Here is a 17,897-nt window from a genome sequence, read left to right as displayed (position 1 = left end):
ACAATGTTGTTTCTTCGTTTTATTCGGATAGGTTTGCAGCCAACAGACTTGGCATGATGTCTCTCTGATTCAGCACTCTCTCTCTCAAATAACCTGCACGGGGGAGTAATGCTTCAGAGTGAACTACTGCCAAAAAATCAAACAAGTCAACATAACCATCAAGCAATCTTTTTCCAGTCGGTAAAAAACAGACACCAAACCTTTTTGAAAGAGCACTTCTATGAAGACAATGCTCTATAGCTCCACCTGGTGTTACAAATCAGCATGGTAAATGTTACTTCCAAAACATTTCACAAATTTGTTAAGAACTGTATTTTGAAAATATAATTAACCATTAAAGAAATTAATTACAGAAAACATCATCAATACACATTGCTAAGGAACACAGCACTTTCCTAACCAACAGCTTTGGTAAACATCAAATACAACAGTACGTATTAATCAAGTAGTTTAAATATTAGACTGTTAAGGGTACTTATTTTGATAAAAGCCAAGCAAAACATGTTTTCGCACTATACTGTACCTTTTTAAGCAAAATTAAAACATTAATACATTAAACATTCATTAAAGCATGTTGTCTGGATGGCACTGCGAAAAACTAATTAAAATGGGTTTATGGAAAAGCACACTGTCGAGCAAAAAATACTGTAGGCCTCTTGATTATTAACAGAAACTGATTTATTTTATTTTATTTACTTTTTAAAGGCTGCTATTCACATAGCAGCAGCCGTATTTATATTTACTCCTAAGGGTAATTGTAAGAAGGAGCAGTTGTTTTTTCATGTTAGTTTTATTCCATTACAAAAAAGTTTTTGGGGGCTTTTCTGAAAACAGTTCTGAATTGTGCAATGTTACACTTCCGTGTATATTTATGGCCTGATACGCACAATCATTATTATAGGTCACTGTTGGAAATTTTTAAATATATACATATACCATTCGTTACAACAAATGTTAACCTTAAGGTATCCTTGTAACTATACCATGAGATAACTCAGATATGCTGATGTGCGTTTCAGTGCATAATATGGGCAGCATAAAGATGTGCAGCTTGATGTTTTTGGAACACGAAACTGGCCTACAGTATATAAAGCAGTAAAATCAAAGCAAAGCAGTTAAGCGATTAGAAAAACAGTGGTAGCATGCAGTTCCATTTAACTCACCTGACAAAGATGCACAACCATTCTCTGGGAGCAGAGACGCATGCAGAAAAGTAAGAAGATGATTGAAAGTAACAGACTGTCACAAAGTGAAAAACGAACATAGATGAAACCAGCGGTCCAGATAAGCTGCATACCTGCCGTTTTTACGCATTAAAAAATCCCAAATACATACTAAATTTAAATTTAATGCGTAAAAATATGCATCGCAATTTTGCGGCACATCTTGTCTGCCTCCCGTCCCGCCTCCCCTAAAACTTACAACTACATCTCCCAGAATACAAGGCCTTCAGTTACTAGGAAACTGCACACAACGAAAAACAACCCAGCCAGCGTTATCCAATATCTGGCTAGCTCTGTTGTCTTTGCAGCCAATCACAGTAAGAATAAGAACAATTTAGAGCTACACAGGTTGAAGTGGAAACACCCCAGTCCAGCTACAATTCCAACTGGAACCATCATCAGCGGCAACTGCTTAAAAAAGCTGCCAACAGTATAATATTAAGCAAACTGTTTTATAACTTATTACTGCATTTCCTTATTTTATGGCTTTATATTGAAGTTTTAACATGTTCAGAGTTTAAGAACTGAATGTCCTTCAATAGCAGTAATGCAATTAATTTGCAGTCAGTGTGATTGATACCTCGAAAAACATGTGCTGAGCCGAAAAAGAACCTCATACAACACATACGTGACTGTCCAGTAGTTCAAAGTAACATTGCAGTTAAAACAGAAGGTTCTTTTTTAATGCCTACTCAATTACCATTAAAGACTGTACAGTATTGAGAGTAGTCATGACTTCAAGGTAATGTTGCATTTTCTCCCCCTGAAAATACATTTGACTCTCTCAATGTTAAAATTTGAGGATAAGTTACTCCCAGTCCCAAAACCTTATCTGGAGCGCTGGATGAAACACTAAAAAACAAACAAAAACATTTTACAAAATCAGAAATCTCAGAATGAAACAGTGACTCGTAATTACCTCCCGTTTTGCTAGAAGCACGTTGGGCACAATGTGTGGTAAGCAGCGCCCCAGCATCAGCGTGACGCTCTCTTCACTGTCTGCAATACGGGACACCTGTGTGGGGCAAAACACAGCCTGGTCTGTACTAGCAAACTAGTGACGCGGTGGACTTATCAAAGCCTTTTGCCGATTTCATATACATAGCTTGTAATGACCAAGCCAATTAGTTTCCAGGCTTTGTATGCAGTACAATATATAAACAGCCCATGTATTCCCCATTAATTTACTGTGTTACAAGTAAAAGAAAACCTTATAAGAGTTAACCATGCTTTTCCCTTGTTTTTACTATGTATTTATTGAGTGTTGCTGTGGTTGACTATTACTATGCTTTATCATACATCACTGGGATTTACCATGCTATCACCAGGCTTCATTGTACTTTGCTGTGTTTTATCCATGGTATAAACACTCAATGGGGGTACATGTCTTGTAGTTCTGCTAAAATAAACATTAAAATTAAAACAACAAATGTTTTGACTACAAGTCATTGAAGACATTTCTTATTGAATGCTACATTTCGTCTTTTGGCATTGCTAAAAATCGAGTCTATGACAATTTATCACCAGCGACAATTCATCATAGAGGGTACATTATCACATCACAGCTGTTTAAAATGTCACAGGTGAAAATGACTGGTGCAGCACTTGTAACCCAAACCCTAATTGGTCAGTGTGACTGATACCTCGAAAAACATAATGAATTGTCGCTGGTGATGAATTGTTGGTGATGAAAAGTGTGTGACAAATTTACGGGACTTCGCTAAAATCGTCTATTGCATTTTGGAACAGGTAGAATCTCGTCTGACCTTGCAGTTTACTATGGAAAGCACAGAATGTGGCAGCAAGGACCAGCTGGAGTTCTACCAGGCAGTGCATGTGTAAGTCAGGTACAATTAACTTCACCCGAATCTTGAAAAATGTTTTAAAAATCAACAAAACAAAATAGGACGTGTGAGAATGTGGTTCTGTTTACAAGAGAAGCTACAAATAGGTCATTAGTGCCCAGAGGGGGAAGGCTACATCCATTCCTTTATATCAAGCCAGATTGCCAAAAAATAAATGTATAGGTCTCTTTTATTGATCAAACCTATTATGCTAAAAAGCATAAACAAACATACTGGCCAAGCTATGTGGTCCAGTGGTTAGGTTCAAGTCTGACAGCAATGATATCCTGGGCTGGTTTTTACAACCCAAAAAAATGTCTCAGGTGACATTTTTATCTTTTGCAAAAAATTTGATTATGAGTGCATTTCGTAATATACACTACAGTGAGCTAACTTCAGGACCTTGCTGTTGGTTGTTCTTTTAGAGGAATCACCAGAAGCACATTAAAAAGTTAGACTATGGACTGTAGAAGGCACGATCTAGATGGCGCCGTCTACATTCCTAGTTTTTGATCTAATCTTTATTACAGATCAACGGAAAGGGAATGAAAGAGACAGGAAGTTACAATCAAACAACCGGTCGCAGGGACTCGAGAATAAAAGTTAAAGAAAAGCAAGTTGAGAACAGAAGGAAGAAACCAGTGTATGGATGAATACTGCTGCCGATGTTCTTTAACCCAATAAGGTACAACCTGTTTATTTGAGATTCTGCTGTTATTTTGTATTCATCGTCAGTAGCCCTCCTTATTCCACTACAGAATTTCTAGCATTTGTTTACCTCTGAGCCTAGGCGGCTGTCGGCTGACATTTGACAGAAAGACAGCAGTGCTTGATGGAATGCAGGGGACAGCTTTCTGTAAACAATCAAAGAGGGATTGTCAGCTGGGAGCTGTGCGATATGGCAATGTTTCTTCATCTTCATGCATAACACACTTGATAACCTGCTCTGCATTTAAAACAATTGCAAAAAGGCTACTTGAGGAGCCACATCTTCTGTCTAGACAGAACCAGTAGTAGCGTTACAAACAATTATGAAATGTCTGGCAAAGGACTGGCCATATTGTATCTCTTTGGTGTGGCACACATGAAGAGCAGGTCGTTCTGATAAGGGGAATGCTTATGGGAAACACCAGGCGAGAGGGCACTATTTATCTGTAGGCCACCTGCATGGTGTTCCACTCATAATGCACATTACCAGTATATTGTTTTACTTCCCCGTCAAGTGAAACTGGGAACTGAAATCCAGAAACCTAGTTGCAAGTTTGTCTACCTCTTTTGTCACAAGGATATTGTTTCTGAACCCCTTGGTATACCGTATCTGTAGAAGGCTTTTAAATGTTTATGCACCAATACACATATTGCTAGGTTGTCATTGAAAATGCGTCTCGGGTGACAAGCCAATCTTGAGATTTTGTATTTGCGGATGTTTCCGTGTCCTGTTGCATGCACCTCAGTACAGCATACTAAATGCCAGACCAACAACACTGAATGGATTAGAATGAATTAATATACTGTACACACATGTTAGAGTAGCAAAGCAGTGTACAGTATATGCTGTACATTCTTACAGATATTGATCACGTATTATTCCCTAAACCTGCACAGAAATGAACCTCTAGATTTTAATTGTGTTGTTTAATAATATTTTTGCATTACGTTTAGCAGCTATTTCTAGCACAGAAAGAATGCAATTCATGACCGATTAGTAGTTACTGTTAGGAAACAGCTGCACCAACAATTAAAAGCAAGCAGCTTTAAATGGCATTCCCCTTACCTTTCTGTGATGTTTGCAACCATTCTGAGTGGTTCTTGTTGCAGTTTTTTTTTTTTTTTCACGTCTGTGGTAAGAAGTTCAGTGTGGTAAGGTGCTTTGACTAGAAGTTCAGTGTGGTAAGGTGCTTGGACTAGAAGGTCAGCCCTTTGTTCCTCTACAGTAAATCAGCAATCTCCAGCACTATATAGTGAGCAGATCCATATTACCAGCAAATAAGGTATAAAATACATTGGAACTAGTTGGCGCTGACTCTTACAGTACTTCAGTATGGAGCTACATATGTCTTCCACAGGCAACGGAAACTGAAGAGCAGCTCCTGAACTCAAGCATCCTAAAATATATAACATTGGAATCTTGGTACTGCTTAAGAGCTCCCAGAATATACTCCACTCCCAAGCCCTGCTAATACAGCAGCAGACAGCTTAACTGTTACTAATGACTTGTGTGGAGATTGAATAGCACACACTCAACCAGGGCACCTTGGTTGCCCCACTATAATAAAACTGTATCTGTACAGCATCTCTCAGATGGTAAAGTCTTACCTGTTGGGTTGATCAAACTGTACAGATGCTTTGCTCCGGGATGACTGATTTTTTAACTTTCTGTAGTGTGCGGACAGTGTTTCAGCAGTAGGGAGGTCAGAGTGTGTGTTTGTGTTAGTCCCAATGGAATTAGGGATATGATCTCGCTGTGCAGTTCTGCTGTCCCCGTCAGGGCCTATGATGTCCAGATATTGTCCGTTGTCAACAGGGACAGGGTGAGGCACTTGATCCGACGTTGGCTTCCCTGATTCTGATACAAACGACGGAGCAGTGAGGCTCTTTATTTTAAGGGCGTCTATTTCACTGAAAACAAAACAATAATTTTTTTTTTTTTTTTTCCACATTAAATGTTTGTATAAACTGTTAGCAACCTTTATTAGAAAGCACACATTTCTTTTTGTTTCTAGGTTTGAGATGTCATTAAAAACCACGTGCTTCTCCTTAATGCCCAATTCCCATGGAAAAAAAAACAACACCTACCCCTGAAGCTTTTTGATCTGTTCAGCCAAAAGATGCTTTTCACTGTTTAAGAGATTGATCTGGTATTCCAGCTCCTTCACTACGGTGTGTTGCTGAAATAAAATATTATTTCTCTTTAGAGATTGTGAAACCCATATTGACTTCAGTGTGGTGCTTTCCCATGGCTGGTCTTTGTTACCTGCATTTGCTCGGCAGTGTGAAGGGCCTCTTTGGTGGTGGCGAGAACCTCAAGCTCCCCAAGCTTCTCCCTGACAGCAGTGTCGGCCGCGTCCCTGGAGGCGGTCTGGTGGCTCCCGCAGCTCCGGTAAAGCTGGAGCAGGTCTGGAGGCTTTGGAATGTTCAACCCGACATCGTCCCACAGCTCATAATCCTGCATACACAGGGCCGGGAATACAGTGGGAGGTAAAAAACGACAGCAGAGAGATTCCATGTTTCAAACCAGAAAGAACCCACTCACTTGCTCCAATTTGGGGAGTTTAAAATCAGGAAATTTACTTCCACTCATTACTAACGTGGCTTGGAAGCTTTACAAATTACAATTACAATTACATAATTGAGTCTCTTAAAATAAATGATACACTGCAGCTTTACAGTCATGTGGGCTTTCATTTTTACAGTGACACAATAACAGAGGTACAGTAGGTCTTTTTGAATTGGATTTGAATGGCTAAATACTGTAGCTTTAGTATCAATTTCACAATTTTAATTGTGTAGTTTAACTTTACATACAAATGGGTTTCAATTTCTTTGTTACAAAACTTTCCCCTAATAGTCTTTTAAGTTCTAATGCCAAATGCTCATTGGATTTGCCCGCTCAAGTGCTGTATTCTGCCTGATAAATCCAGAAGTCACACCCACACAGCATCACAATTACCTGATCGTCATTTTCATCTGAAAACGTGATTGCCGAGAGTTTGTAATTATTCTTTAATAAATATTCATTCACAAGAAAGTTCAGTGCTCTTTTTTCAAGAGGTCGGATTGCTTCCTGGAAGTGAAAAAAAAGAAAAAAAACAGGACACACACATGAGGATAATACTCAAAACATTTCATCAGTATAATGGGTACGCTTGTTTGGCACCTCAACAATTTAGCTGCCAGTTATTAATATAGTGTGCATATGGTACATGCCTTACTTAATTGTCTCATTACTTCTCAAAAGACCTTCCTCAGAAATAACACAGTTTACAGTCTGATTTGTGACTATTTATTACATTATTATTATTAGAGGTAATAAACGTTAACTTGTATACTTGCATAATGCAGGAGATTCTTATAGCTTTTGGTAAATATACTACATTTTTCTCTCAAGAAAAATAAGATATTGCAGACTTCTCTTTGTAACAATCAGCCCAATTTTTAAGTTCCAGTGGAATTAACAGTAGTAGTTTAACTGTATAAAATCTCTCTCTCTCACCTGAATTTCAGGACTCGATTTATAATTCTTTCGTTCTTGTGTAGGAACTTCGCTCTCTGCAACAAACAAATAAAACAGAGGTTTGTATACACCCATGCATCTTCCAGCCAGCTCTTGAGCAGAGTTCAAGCAGAAAGACTAAAGAAGTAAAAGTATAATGTACGCCACCTGCTGCTTGAGTCAAGTTGGCACGAAGGGACTGAATGGTCTCCTTGGCTTTCCGTAGTTCAAACTCCAGGACTGGACAGGGAGTGGTTTAAAACACACACAGGCATCCAACCAAGAAAAGGAAACAAAAAATAAAAAAGAAATAAACAAAGATGGGCATGAAAAAAAAAAAAGATAAAAAAGAAATGATACAGCTTGTTTAAAATAAAATAATAAAAACAAAATAAGAGCACATGCAAACTATGAAACTCATGAACGCATGTAGCAGAGGTTACTCGAAAGCAGAATGGTGACAGTTTTTCCATACTCAGAAGAGCACTTTAGCTCAGCATTACAATCAATGCCTAGAGTTGTCCGACACAGGATTTTAAAATGTATCTAGTAGTCGATTTATTTGAAGTAGGCCAGATTGCACTGGTAATTGATACAACTGACAAACACAGAATTGCAAAATATAATGTTGATCAAAGCCAATTGCATTTGAATAATTAACAAGAACCAAAATCGAGCGAAATGCCAGGTACTAAGACTAATTTGGTCAGGGCATGTTTTTTTAATTTTTTTTTTATTGGTCATTTATATTTTTAGTTTTGGTCAACCGACATACAAGAATACTGGGTACAACACTCCAAAAGCATAATTGTTAACTTTAATATGAAAGCTATTACACTACTGAATGACATGTGGAAAATAAATAAATAAATAAATAAATAAAACCTTCCACCTCACCCAGGTCGCTATTAAAAGCTTATGCAGATAAAACAAAATAGTAACTTTATTTTATCCTTCCCTAACCATTTTTGATGCCGTTACTTTGAGCTTGTTTGGATTCACCTGGACTTCGTTCAACAACATAAACATTTGCAGACATTGGTTCTTTTGTTGCACTGGAGCATAAACAAACAGACTGGAAAGTAGTGTGTGGCAGGCTAACAAAGTTTTCATTTACATGCTGGAAAGGTACAATTTCCAACCCTGTTATCTTTCTGATACTAGCTGTACAGCAGCCTTTCTTGTGACATTCTGTTGTTGCTCCATTCACAGTTTCTAACTGAGTTTACTGTTCAAAAGAGCTAAGCAAAGGACATTAGAAGCTGGGGACATCAACGATCCTGACAACAGAGGACAATGGAGACTTAACATTGCACAGTTGAGGTAATGAATGGGATGTACTGGGGCTTGCTCACGCTGATTAGCTGAACACTTCTCACTGCTAGCATATAATACATCTGTAGAGTTCAACGTTAATATTTAAATGGAGGGGAGGGCCTTACAGTAGGCTGATAATATAAAAAGGAATGTTTGTAAAATACAAACCAGTCAGAAGCGTGGTGTGAAATGTATTAAACACAACGCTGTTAGCCTTATTTTATCGAATGCTTTACAGCCTCACTTCTTATTTGCGCTTTAGCCTTAAATGAATATGCAACTCTGGGCATTCCTGCAGAAATTCGCAAAAACAGGATGGAGAAATTTCTATGGCATTTCTGGTTTTCCCAGAATGTCGGGAGCAATAGACTGCACACATGTGCCACTAACCACTCCAGCTCATTCTGAATTGTTAAATTGTCTTTGCTACTATGTTGACCAAGTTAAAAAAATAATAATAATAATTAAAATAAAATTTAAAAAAATCCTAAACTCATTTAGTTTCAATTTTAAATAATGTTTTATTTGCATTGTACACTAATGTGTACAATGCAGCAGCATGATTTATTTTGTGGTACTAGTAGGCTAAAAGTACAAAAAATGTGTGCTAGGTATTCACTTGATTTTAAACATATTCTTCTTGGTACATACAACAAAATGTGCACTTTGCAAACTGTCATAATGAAAATGCAAATTGCGGTATGTTTGCGCTGTGACTGTCTCATCTTACTACATCTACCTCACGGTGTGTACAAGTGGTCTGTCTTCCTTTCACAGACAGCGAGGATATGATTGTACTGTTGCAAACCCCTGCCAATTCTAACAGCGATACTGCTGTCTCTAGTTTCACTCATACTGTGACTTCAGTTGTATAAAAGAAGGGCATCTCATATTGAATGTAGTTCTGAGAAGATAGAACTCCTGTCTGTCTGTCAGCCTGTTTCACATACTGTAGATAGTTCACCTGGTGTTTTGGCTGGTGCTTTTGTTGGCTTACCCAGACAAGCAATTTCCTCCCCAGCATTTCTTCCACATTCCCGTTAAATTAAAACTGTACTAGAGGTGGATTTGAAAACAGCTGCTCTTTAGCTATATTATCCCTGCTAGTGAAAATAAATAAACTACTTCACATCCTAAACTTCAGTTAAATGTATCTGGTCCACTGAACAATTCTACCAACCAAACACCCAGTCTTGCAATGTTCCTTATTTGGGGTGCAGAATCGCAAAATGGGAGAGGCAAAAGTAGGCAAGGCCAATTGGAGGTACTGTACACTTTCTATATGATGCATACACTTTTGGTTTGTCCCGGACCATTTCCAAAGCCTGCACACATCTACTACAATGCACTATTTTAAATAAAGTTCAACGAGCTGTCAACAGGAATGTCTATGTGTCCAAGGACACCGGGTATGGCAGCAATGGTGGAACCAAGTAGATAATATTGTGCAGAACATCCTGGAGTCAATCTTGAGTGCTCTTCAAAAAGCATGAAAAGTACAGAATACTTTGCATATATCTGTGCGTTGAATGATCTGCAGTGATGACGTTTTTAATACGCTTTTAAGGTTGTCTGAGATAAACAGATGAAAATAACAATTCCTCATACTGTCTTAAAATGTAAAATTTAAAAAAGATAACTTTCAAGTCCTACATATTTTGTACTGATACTGATCTACAGTATCGCACTGCCGATCCAAAATGCACAAAATGAAAAACAAATGAAACAAAATTTAAAAACAAAACACAAACAAAAACAGCTAGTGCTGGCAAATGGATTGTTAGCTAACATATGGGGTGTTGTCCAGTATTGGAAAAAGAAATCAGAAAGCCAGCAATACCCATGTCAGACAGGGAAGGACAGAAACACAGGAGAATGATGTGTAGCATCTCTTTCTTTTTCAAAGGTCGGAGAGGAGGCATGGAAGCACCACACTGCTTTCAGTTACTAATCTGAAACCACAGGCTCTCTCCTCTGCTGCATGGTTTCAATACTAGCTTTCCCAATTCCACTGATTAATACCGATACCATTGAAACGTGCAATTTGTATTACATAGAATTACATTGTCATGGTGAGCCCGCCCACTTCCAGTATTTGAAAACACCCCCATACTTACTAGATTTAGGATCACCTTCCATAATTGTCAGCTTAAATGAGAGATCCAGCAGCTACAATATAACACTTCTTACTAATAATTAACACGTGAAAGGGCTCCAAAAGAGGATTTCTCAGTACCACTGAAACCAACTGGAAGCTACTAAAAAGGCAAGCATGAACTCCATTAAAAGTAACGTTTTATAGTACAGTAACGGATTATTCTTAAACAAGACACATATAAAAAATAAAAAAATCTTTAAAAAAGCAACAGTTTTCAGGCTTTTCCAGTACGTTTCCTGGTTGCTTGAACCGTTTCTTGTGTGACGAGATTTTCTTGTGAAAAACATTATTGGCTTACATTTTTTTTTTTTTTTTTTTTTTAAATAATCTCCCATGAAATACACTTCATTAGAAACCAGGCCAAACAAAACAAATAGCACTGCAAATTGATTAGGTTTTAATTCTAGAAAATCCTATCTTAAAAGGCAAAATGCACTGCAGCACTAATAGGGATGTTACTGGACACATACAATGCACTCTGTTACTCTACAGAGTAGAGGATGCTCCTGTGATTTTGCATTCCTATGGGATGAACCCCAATTTATTTATTTTTTTAAAACAGAGAGAGTAGTCATAACATTAACCAGTTAAAACCTAAAATATGAGACCCTACCGGTTTCACAGACCCTGACAAGCACTCATTTTGGACTATCTAATTATACTTTCGGTAAGGTAGTGCAAGACTAAGCTAATCAAAGTCAGAGAAAGCAGACGTGCAAATACAGCGGTAGTCATGTAAACAAGCCTGGCAGGTGCAAGAAAAACAGCTACTGCAGCCTGGATTTAAAAAAAAAAATAAAAAAATAAGACATCAATCCACCAGCAAAGCCTCTCTCAGCTGCTCTATTCTGGAAGTGGACAAGAACAAACCCAGGACTTAAATAAATAAATAAATAAAGTGCGGAAGCTGGCAGAAAGGACGGAGACCTTCCCAAAAAAAAATCATTGCTGTGCACAATATAGAAAGTTGGCAAGGCACACAAAGGCTTATTGTAACACAGCATGCGATAGTGAAACAATGTGATTCTGCAAGAGGAATCTGGGAGCCAATCAGACGGTTTCTTCCATCAACAGCAAACCAATGGTGTGTTTGTGTGGTGAATTACAAAAGGACTTTCTGTTTGTAGTATATGGAAACCCTTTGGAGTGAATTTAACAGAAGACAAATCAGAGACTTTATGTGAACAGTATTCAATAAACCTATGAACACTATTACATTTATGAATTTTAAATAAAGAGATTTGAGAAGGTTTGAGCCTCACTGTATGTAACAAAAATCAGCCTGATAACAGCTATTAGTGTCAATGTTACGGGGATGATGTTTATCCCTCTGTTCGGTGTGGACACTATTTTCTTTTAATACTGCTGAACCAACATCTGCTATATAAAAGATTAACCACAACCCCTGTTACTATAAGGACAGACAATGCCAAAAAGGGAATGCTGGTGGTTGATCGGATTAAGATAATCACTTTACTTAAGGCATATTTATCCATTTAAATATTCAAAAGATATACAGTACACCCTTGCTAAACGCCCTTCATTATAACAAACCATCGGCTATAGAACCTGGCCCCTGGATCCCAAATAAACAAATATTTAAAAAATCATATAAAAACACACAGTGTCAACATCCTGGTCTGTGAGCACGGGATGCCACCTCCGCAGTGAAGTCAGCTCTTTTGTTTAATAAGAAGCGCACGCTGTGTAACTCTGCATCCGAAACGAAAATAATTTTATGTTGCAACAAAGCTGGAAACTATATTGATCGTTTGAAAAAGTAACGCAGACAGATATCTGTCTTGGATATAAGTTGTCATGAAGAACTTTGTTTTTTGGCTTGTTCCGCAACCATGTGGCGAAGCAAAAGTGATTAAAAGAAAAAGAAAAAAACAAGATGAACTTTTCCTGTCGGGTTCAGCTTCAATTTGGGATTTCTGCTTATTGTACTGTGTTTTAATTCTTTAACGAATACGATAAAGCAAAGGCAGAATACTGCATAAATGAGATGAACAGGTACATGTAATCCTACTTTTATTCACAATCTCATCTCATTAACTTATTCCAACAGTTTATCATTCATTTGGTTGTCCTTTTGCTAAAACAACCCCCTCGATATAACGAACAAAGACTTGGACCCCAACAGGTTTGTTACAGTGAGGGTGTACTGTACGGTACTGTAATAAGCCTGTAGATCTGATGAATTCAGCAGTCAGTCAAATATGCATCCAGGGGACAAGTGGAATACAGATTCATATTAGACTGTATCAAGAGGAATACAGATTCATAGCAGACTGTATCAAGAGGAATACAGATTCATAGCAGACTGTATCAAGAGGAATACAGATTCATAGCAGAATGTTTTTTCTCATTCTTGGTGATTCAAACTGGCAATGTGCTGCTCCCCTAGATTTTTTTCTCAAATTGATTAACATGTAAGGGTTGGTGACATGATTTAAAACCTGTTAGCACAATACAGTGTAGGATTTTCCATTTCCTTCACTCTCTTCATTTTAAGTGAAGAGTATTCATCCAGAGAGAGATGCAGTATTAAGATATCTTAACACTGTAGCCTCACTGGACTTGCCCAGTTGATATGATTTTACATGCATTACATGGGGTGCAGGGCTCGCATAATTTTGGTAATGGTACTTCCATTGTCAACATTTGGTTGTCCAGAAAAAAAAAGTCAAGTTGCCCACAATTGACCTATGGACTGCGATTTGTACAAAGTACACTGCACTCAATATAGGTACAGTATCTCAGGGTTCATACACTTTTTCAACATCAAAATTCCATCGTTTTTCCAGACTTCCATTTGTTTTTCCCAGACTTTTTTTAGTTAGTTTCTACTAGTTTTTAGATTGTTATCCACATTGGCAGGCAGCCGCACAAAGTTATAACTTTTTGATCCAGAGCAGAAGTTGCTCCTGGTTTTCTAAAAGTATTTGTCAGAATCAGGAGGTGCATATCTAGCAAGAGAGAATGCAGGTATGCAAAAGAGAAGTAAGATATTGGATTCTGATCCAAACTTCTTTATACCCTCTGTTAAATGTTGAACACTATGGGAGGTGAAAAATAACAAATGAAATAACAAATGTGCACACATTATATATTAAAATGTGCAAGTGCTGTATATTAAACATACAAGTCAAATACTAAATACAGTACACCCTCGCTATAACAACCCTGTTTGGGTCCAAAGCCTTTTGTTCGCTATAGTAAAAGGACAATCCAAAATGAACAATATAAGCTGCTGGGGTAAGTTATGCAAGTCACCTTGGATAAAGGCATAAGCTAAATTATTAATAACGTTAGTAGTTTTATTCTTTGAATTTCTTTACTGTCACAGTTTTTGTCACTAATAATACTCATAATAATAATAAGATTGTGAATAAATGTATAATTAGAACTACAGTACATATTTGTGGCATGCTGTATCCAGTATTTTGGCTATATCCTATTCATTGAAGAACACAGTACACCCTACCCCCCCCCCCCCCCCCCCCCCCCAAAAAAAAAAAAAAAAAAACAGCGCATCAATAAAGTTTCAGTTTTGTTTCAATTGTAAATGTTAATTGAAATCTTGGTTCCTTATTTATAAAAAAATTAATAAAATAAAGTTGCTTTGCCGTGCAGGTTGCATAGAGCTGTACGAGCCAACATCAGCGGCGGTTTGATTATTTTTATTTATTTATTTATTTTTTTATCAGTAGTTAATCGTATAATGAAAGTCTATAGCGAGGATGTAAACAGTATATCTAAACTCGGCTGATTGTTTGGATCCGAGACTGTTGCTGCACTCGGAACAATAAGTTATATGCAAGCACCATACATTTAAAATACAATTACCGGTACATTTCATTAATCACATCAAAGTCAACATCCTAAGAGCTAAATCCGAGTCAGTGATAATAACTCGTATTTGATTTTTTTTTTCCCCCCCTGGGTTGGGAAATAACGTTAACGATTTAATAAAGGTAACAAGAACTTATGTTGTGAATCTTGGTGAGCAGAATACTGTAGCTTGTAATTCCAGTCTGTAACTTCGTTTAAAAAAATCATAGCCTCCAATATAAAAGTATATACTTTGGCTGTCCTAGTGCTCTTCGATTCAGTGAGCAGACACAGTCATGTGACATACACCAGCGTGCTGACTACACATGATTGCTTGAGTTGTCAGGGGTGTTACACAGGCAATCCTCGCGGGATTTGGTCAGAAGCAATGTGTACATCACCCCGGAAACACTCAAGCATTACAAATAAAAAAAACACTGATCCCTCTAAAGGTGTTTTACCGGGATGATCTGTGAGCAGAATCTTGACTGAGAAACCGCTGTTTGATTAAAGCACAGAACGTTATCTTGTTATAGAGTAAAAAAATCGGATTGCCCGTTGGGCAAGCAGCCAAAAAAAAACACGTTGTCCGACAGATTTTTTTGGTTGTCCCAGAACGTCAGGCTAGCGATTTGGTGAGCCCTGGGGTGTATGTATTTATTTTTTATATTGATCTCTACTGTACATATGATACTTTCCCGAATTGTTGCTTACCTGCCACACGCTCATCTGTCTCTCGGTTTCCATCATCAGAATACCGTGCAAAGTCCAAGGAGTCCAGAGTGCTGATGCTGCCGGCTCGGTCTGAAAAGAAGAGACAGCTACTGGATTACAAAGGCAAGTAAAACGAGGTGTGAAAAGACAGAGACACAGCCATCAGATTACAAAGGCAAGTAAAACAAGGTGTGAGGAGACACAGCTCTCAGACTACAAAGACAAGTAAAACGAGGTGTGAAAAGAAAGAGACACAGCTCTCAGATTACAAGGGAAAGTAAAACGAGGTGTGAAAAGAAAGAGACACAGCTCTCAGATTACAAGGGCAAGTAAAACGAGGTGTGAAAAGAGACACTGCTAACAGATCAGAAAGGCAAGTAAAACGAGGTGTGAAAAGAAAGAGACACAGCTCTCAGATTACAAGGGAAAGTAAAACTAGGTGTGAAAAGAAAGAGACACAGCTCTCAGATTACAAGGGCAAGTAAAACGAGGTGTGAAAAGAGACACAGCTAACAGATTAGAAAGGCAAGTAAGACGAGGTGTGGAAAGAGACACAGCCATCAGATTACAAAGGCAACTAAAACAAGGTTTGCAATACACAGTAGGGTGGGGATTGGTTTACTCTACAGTAATGCAGCCAGAGGCACAACACAGAAATGAGACAAGCCCCTTCCAAAATGTGTTGTTCCACCCCAACCGACCACAAAAAAACCACTTAACATTAACGCAACGTTAATACATAAAAAGGTGTAAATTTGTAAAACACATTTTTATAAAATTTGCAAATCAATAACTTTATTAACTCCCACCTGAAACTACTGTATATTTGTATTGTTATTTTTTTTCTTTTTATACAGTTTGAATTACTAAATGCAACAAACTAAAAGTCATATATGTATATCCAGCCAATGAGTACTATTCCCTTCTATCCCCCAGCAACTAACCTAACTGTACTTTCACCAAGCAAAAGGCACCATGAGAAGGTGTTTTGTTAAGGAATTTTTAAGACTACAAGAAACTCATCGCACATGTAGTGGGTCCCCCTAGGGGGCAGATTCAGCGAGCACAAAGCAGCAAGAGAGAGAGCTTGCACCGGAACTGCCTGCAGCTCATATCCATGGCAGCGTGAAGAGAAATGGTGACAACAGAACAGCACAGTGCAGTACTGGAACACCCTGAATGCCTGTGAATTATGAATCAATCAAAGCAGTGTAGCCTGTGTGTAACGCTGATACTGTACTGCAGTACCTGGAAAAGTTTGGGCTTTTTGAATAAAATAGCATCTGGGGTATACAGCCCTTTTGCAGTGTGCAAGGATGGATATTATGTTTTTGTTCCGCTCTCTTTCCATTTGGCCACTCCCCAAAATCCAATTTTCCAGTAACCAGACAACATTATTATTGGACGAGATGGAAGCCAGGTAACGGAGTAGCCTTACATCCACCAAACTCTGTCTGACATACTGGATTCTATTAAATTAATCAAGGCCTATTTATAGAAATAGAACATGGGCTCATCCTTACTAATAAGCACCACAGGGGAACAGGATTTACTAGAAAGGTCTTTTAATAAACCCATACTGAACACAGACTAAGCCTAATTGCAAAGGAATGAAACTAGCAGAAACACCTGCATGGCTTGACAAGGTTATCTTTGTAAAATCAATAAAATATCATGTCATTTTGTAAGTATCCACTATATTCATTTGAAAAAGTAAATTAACAAACATGTCATTTACAGATAAGCCAGTTAAAATACACTGAGTGATCTGCATTGCATTCAGTTCCACAGCAGTGCAGTAAACACATCTTATTAAAATGCTTTCAGTTGAAGTAGGTAAAGACAACTGTCCAAAGGCAGGATAATAAAAATACAAACAGGAGCATGGTTTTATGAATGCAGTTTGAAGGCAATTATGCCAGGAATCAGAGGTACCCAAAGGAATTTATTTTAATTAAAAGGACCAATAAGAACAGGTACTGCAAGTAGGATTAAACACTTGTACTGTATAATTAGGGCTTCTGATTTTCGGTTTTAACTGATAAAACTCCAGATACAAAAAAATTAAACTTTTTATTGGTGGATAGCCAATAAAACACTGGGAAAACTGAATTGGTTAATCAATTCACACTGACTTTACCCTTTTCTCATTAAAAAAATAAAACCTACTACAAAAATAATAATAAATACATTTCCCATTGCTGCTGGTCAATGTCCCGCCTTCCTGACTTGGATCTATCATTGATTACTTCTGAATCCTTTAAACCCTGAGTGACAGCACATTCCTACATTTCTATTGGAAACTCCGCTTGCAAGATTTAATAAAGATCTACAATCAGGAATGGAAGCTTTTTAGAAGGATTTAAAGCTGTATTACAGTTAAGGTACGGACAAAAACCCCAGAAGAATGTGCCTGTCACCACATGGATTTCGTTGTGGAAGACAGAAAGGAAAGAAGGTACAACTTAAGTGTGCAAGTACTGTCAAGTTACTATACATATTTTAATGCAAAAAAAATAAAATAAAAAAAAAGTTCAAGCATTTTGGAAAGTATCCGAAAACACTCATTTCATACAGTACAAAAACAAAAG

At 37.7% G+C, this 17,897-nt stretch overlaps 1 protein-coding gene across 4 annotated transcripts in view; it reads right to left on the bottom strand.

The window, feature by feature from the left end:
- The window catches only part of LOC121314244 (RAB11-binding protein RELCH homolog), a 64,217-nt gene that overhangs the window by 28,928 nt on the left and 17,392 nt on the right, over positions 1–17,897 (bottom strand). For 3 of the 4 annotated variants that reach the window (XM_041247283.1, XM_041247284.1, XM_041247286.1), the window contains exons 2-11: positions 15,307–15,396; positions 7,449–7,520; positions 7,281–7,336; positions 6,738–6,851; positions 6,042–6,233; positions 5,864–5,955; positions 5,384–5,686; positions 3,846–3,921; positions 2,143–2,238; positions 1,164–1,187 (exon numbers count right to left, since the gene is read on the bottom strand). In XM_041247283.1, coding sequence (XP_041103217.1) covers positions 1,164–1,187; positions 2,143–2,238; positions 3,846–3,921; positions 5,384–5,686; positions 5,864–5,955; positions 6,042–6,233; positions 6,738–6,851; positions 7,281–7,336; positions 7,449–7,520; positions 15,307–15,396 — 1,115 coding nt within the window. The remainder of the gene's footprint in view (positions 1–1,163; positions 1,188–2,142; positions 2,239–3,845; positions 3,922–5,383; positions 5,687–5,863; positions 5,956–6,041; positions 6,234–6,737; positions 6,852–7,280; positions 7,337–7,448; positions 7,521–15,306; positions 15,397–17,897) is intronic. The other variant, XM_041247285.1, reaches the window with a different exon arrangement.

This window comes from Polyodon spathula, chromosome 4, assembly GCF_017654505.1.
Source record: "Polyodon spathula isolate WHYD16114869_AA chromosome 4, ASM1765450v1, whole genome shotgun sequence".
NCBI classification, from domain to species: Eukaryota; Metazoa; Chordata; class Actinopteri; order Acipenseriformes; family Polyodontidae; genus Polyodon; species Polyodon spathula.
The sequence above is the reverse complement of the archived record's forward strand: the minus strand, read 5'-3'. Positions and strand labels throughout refer to the sequence as shown.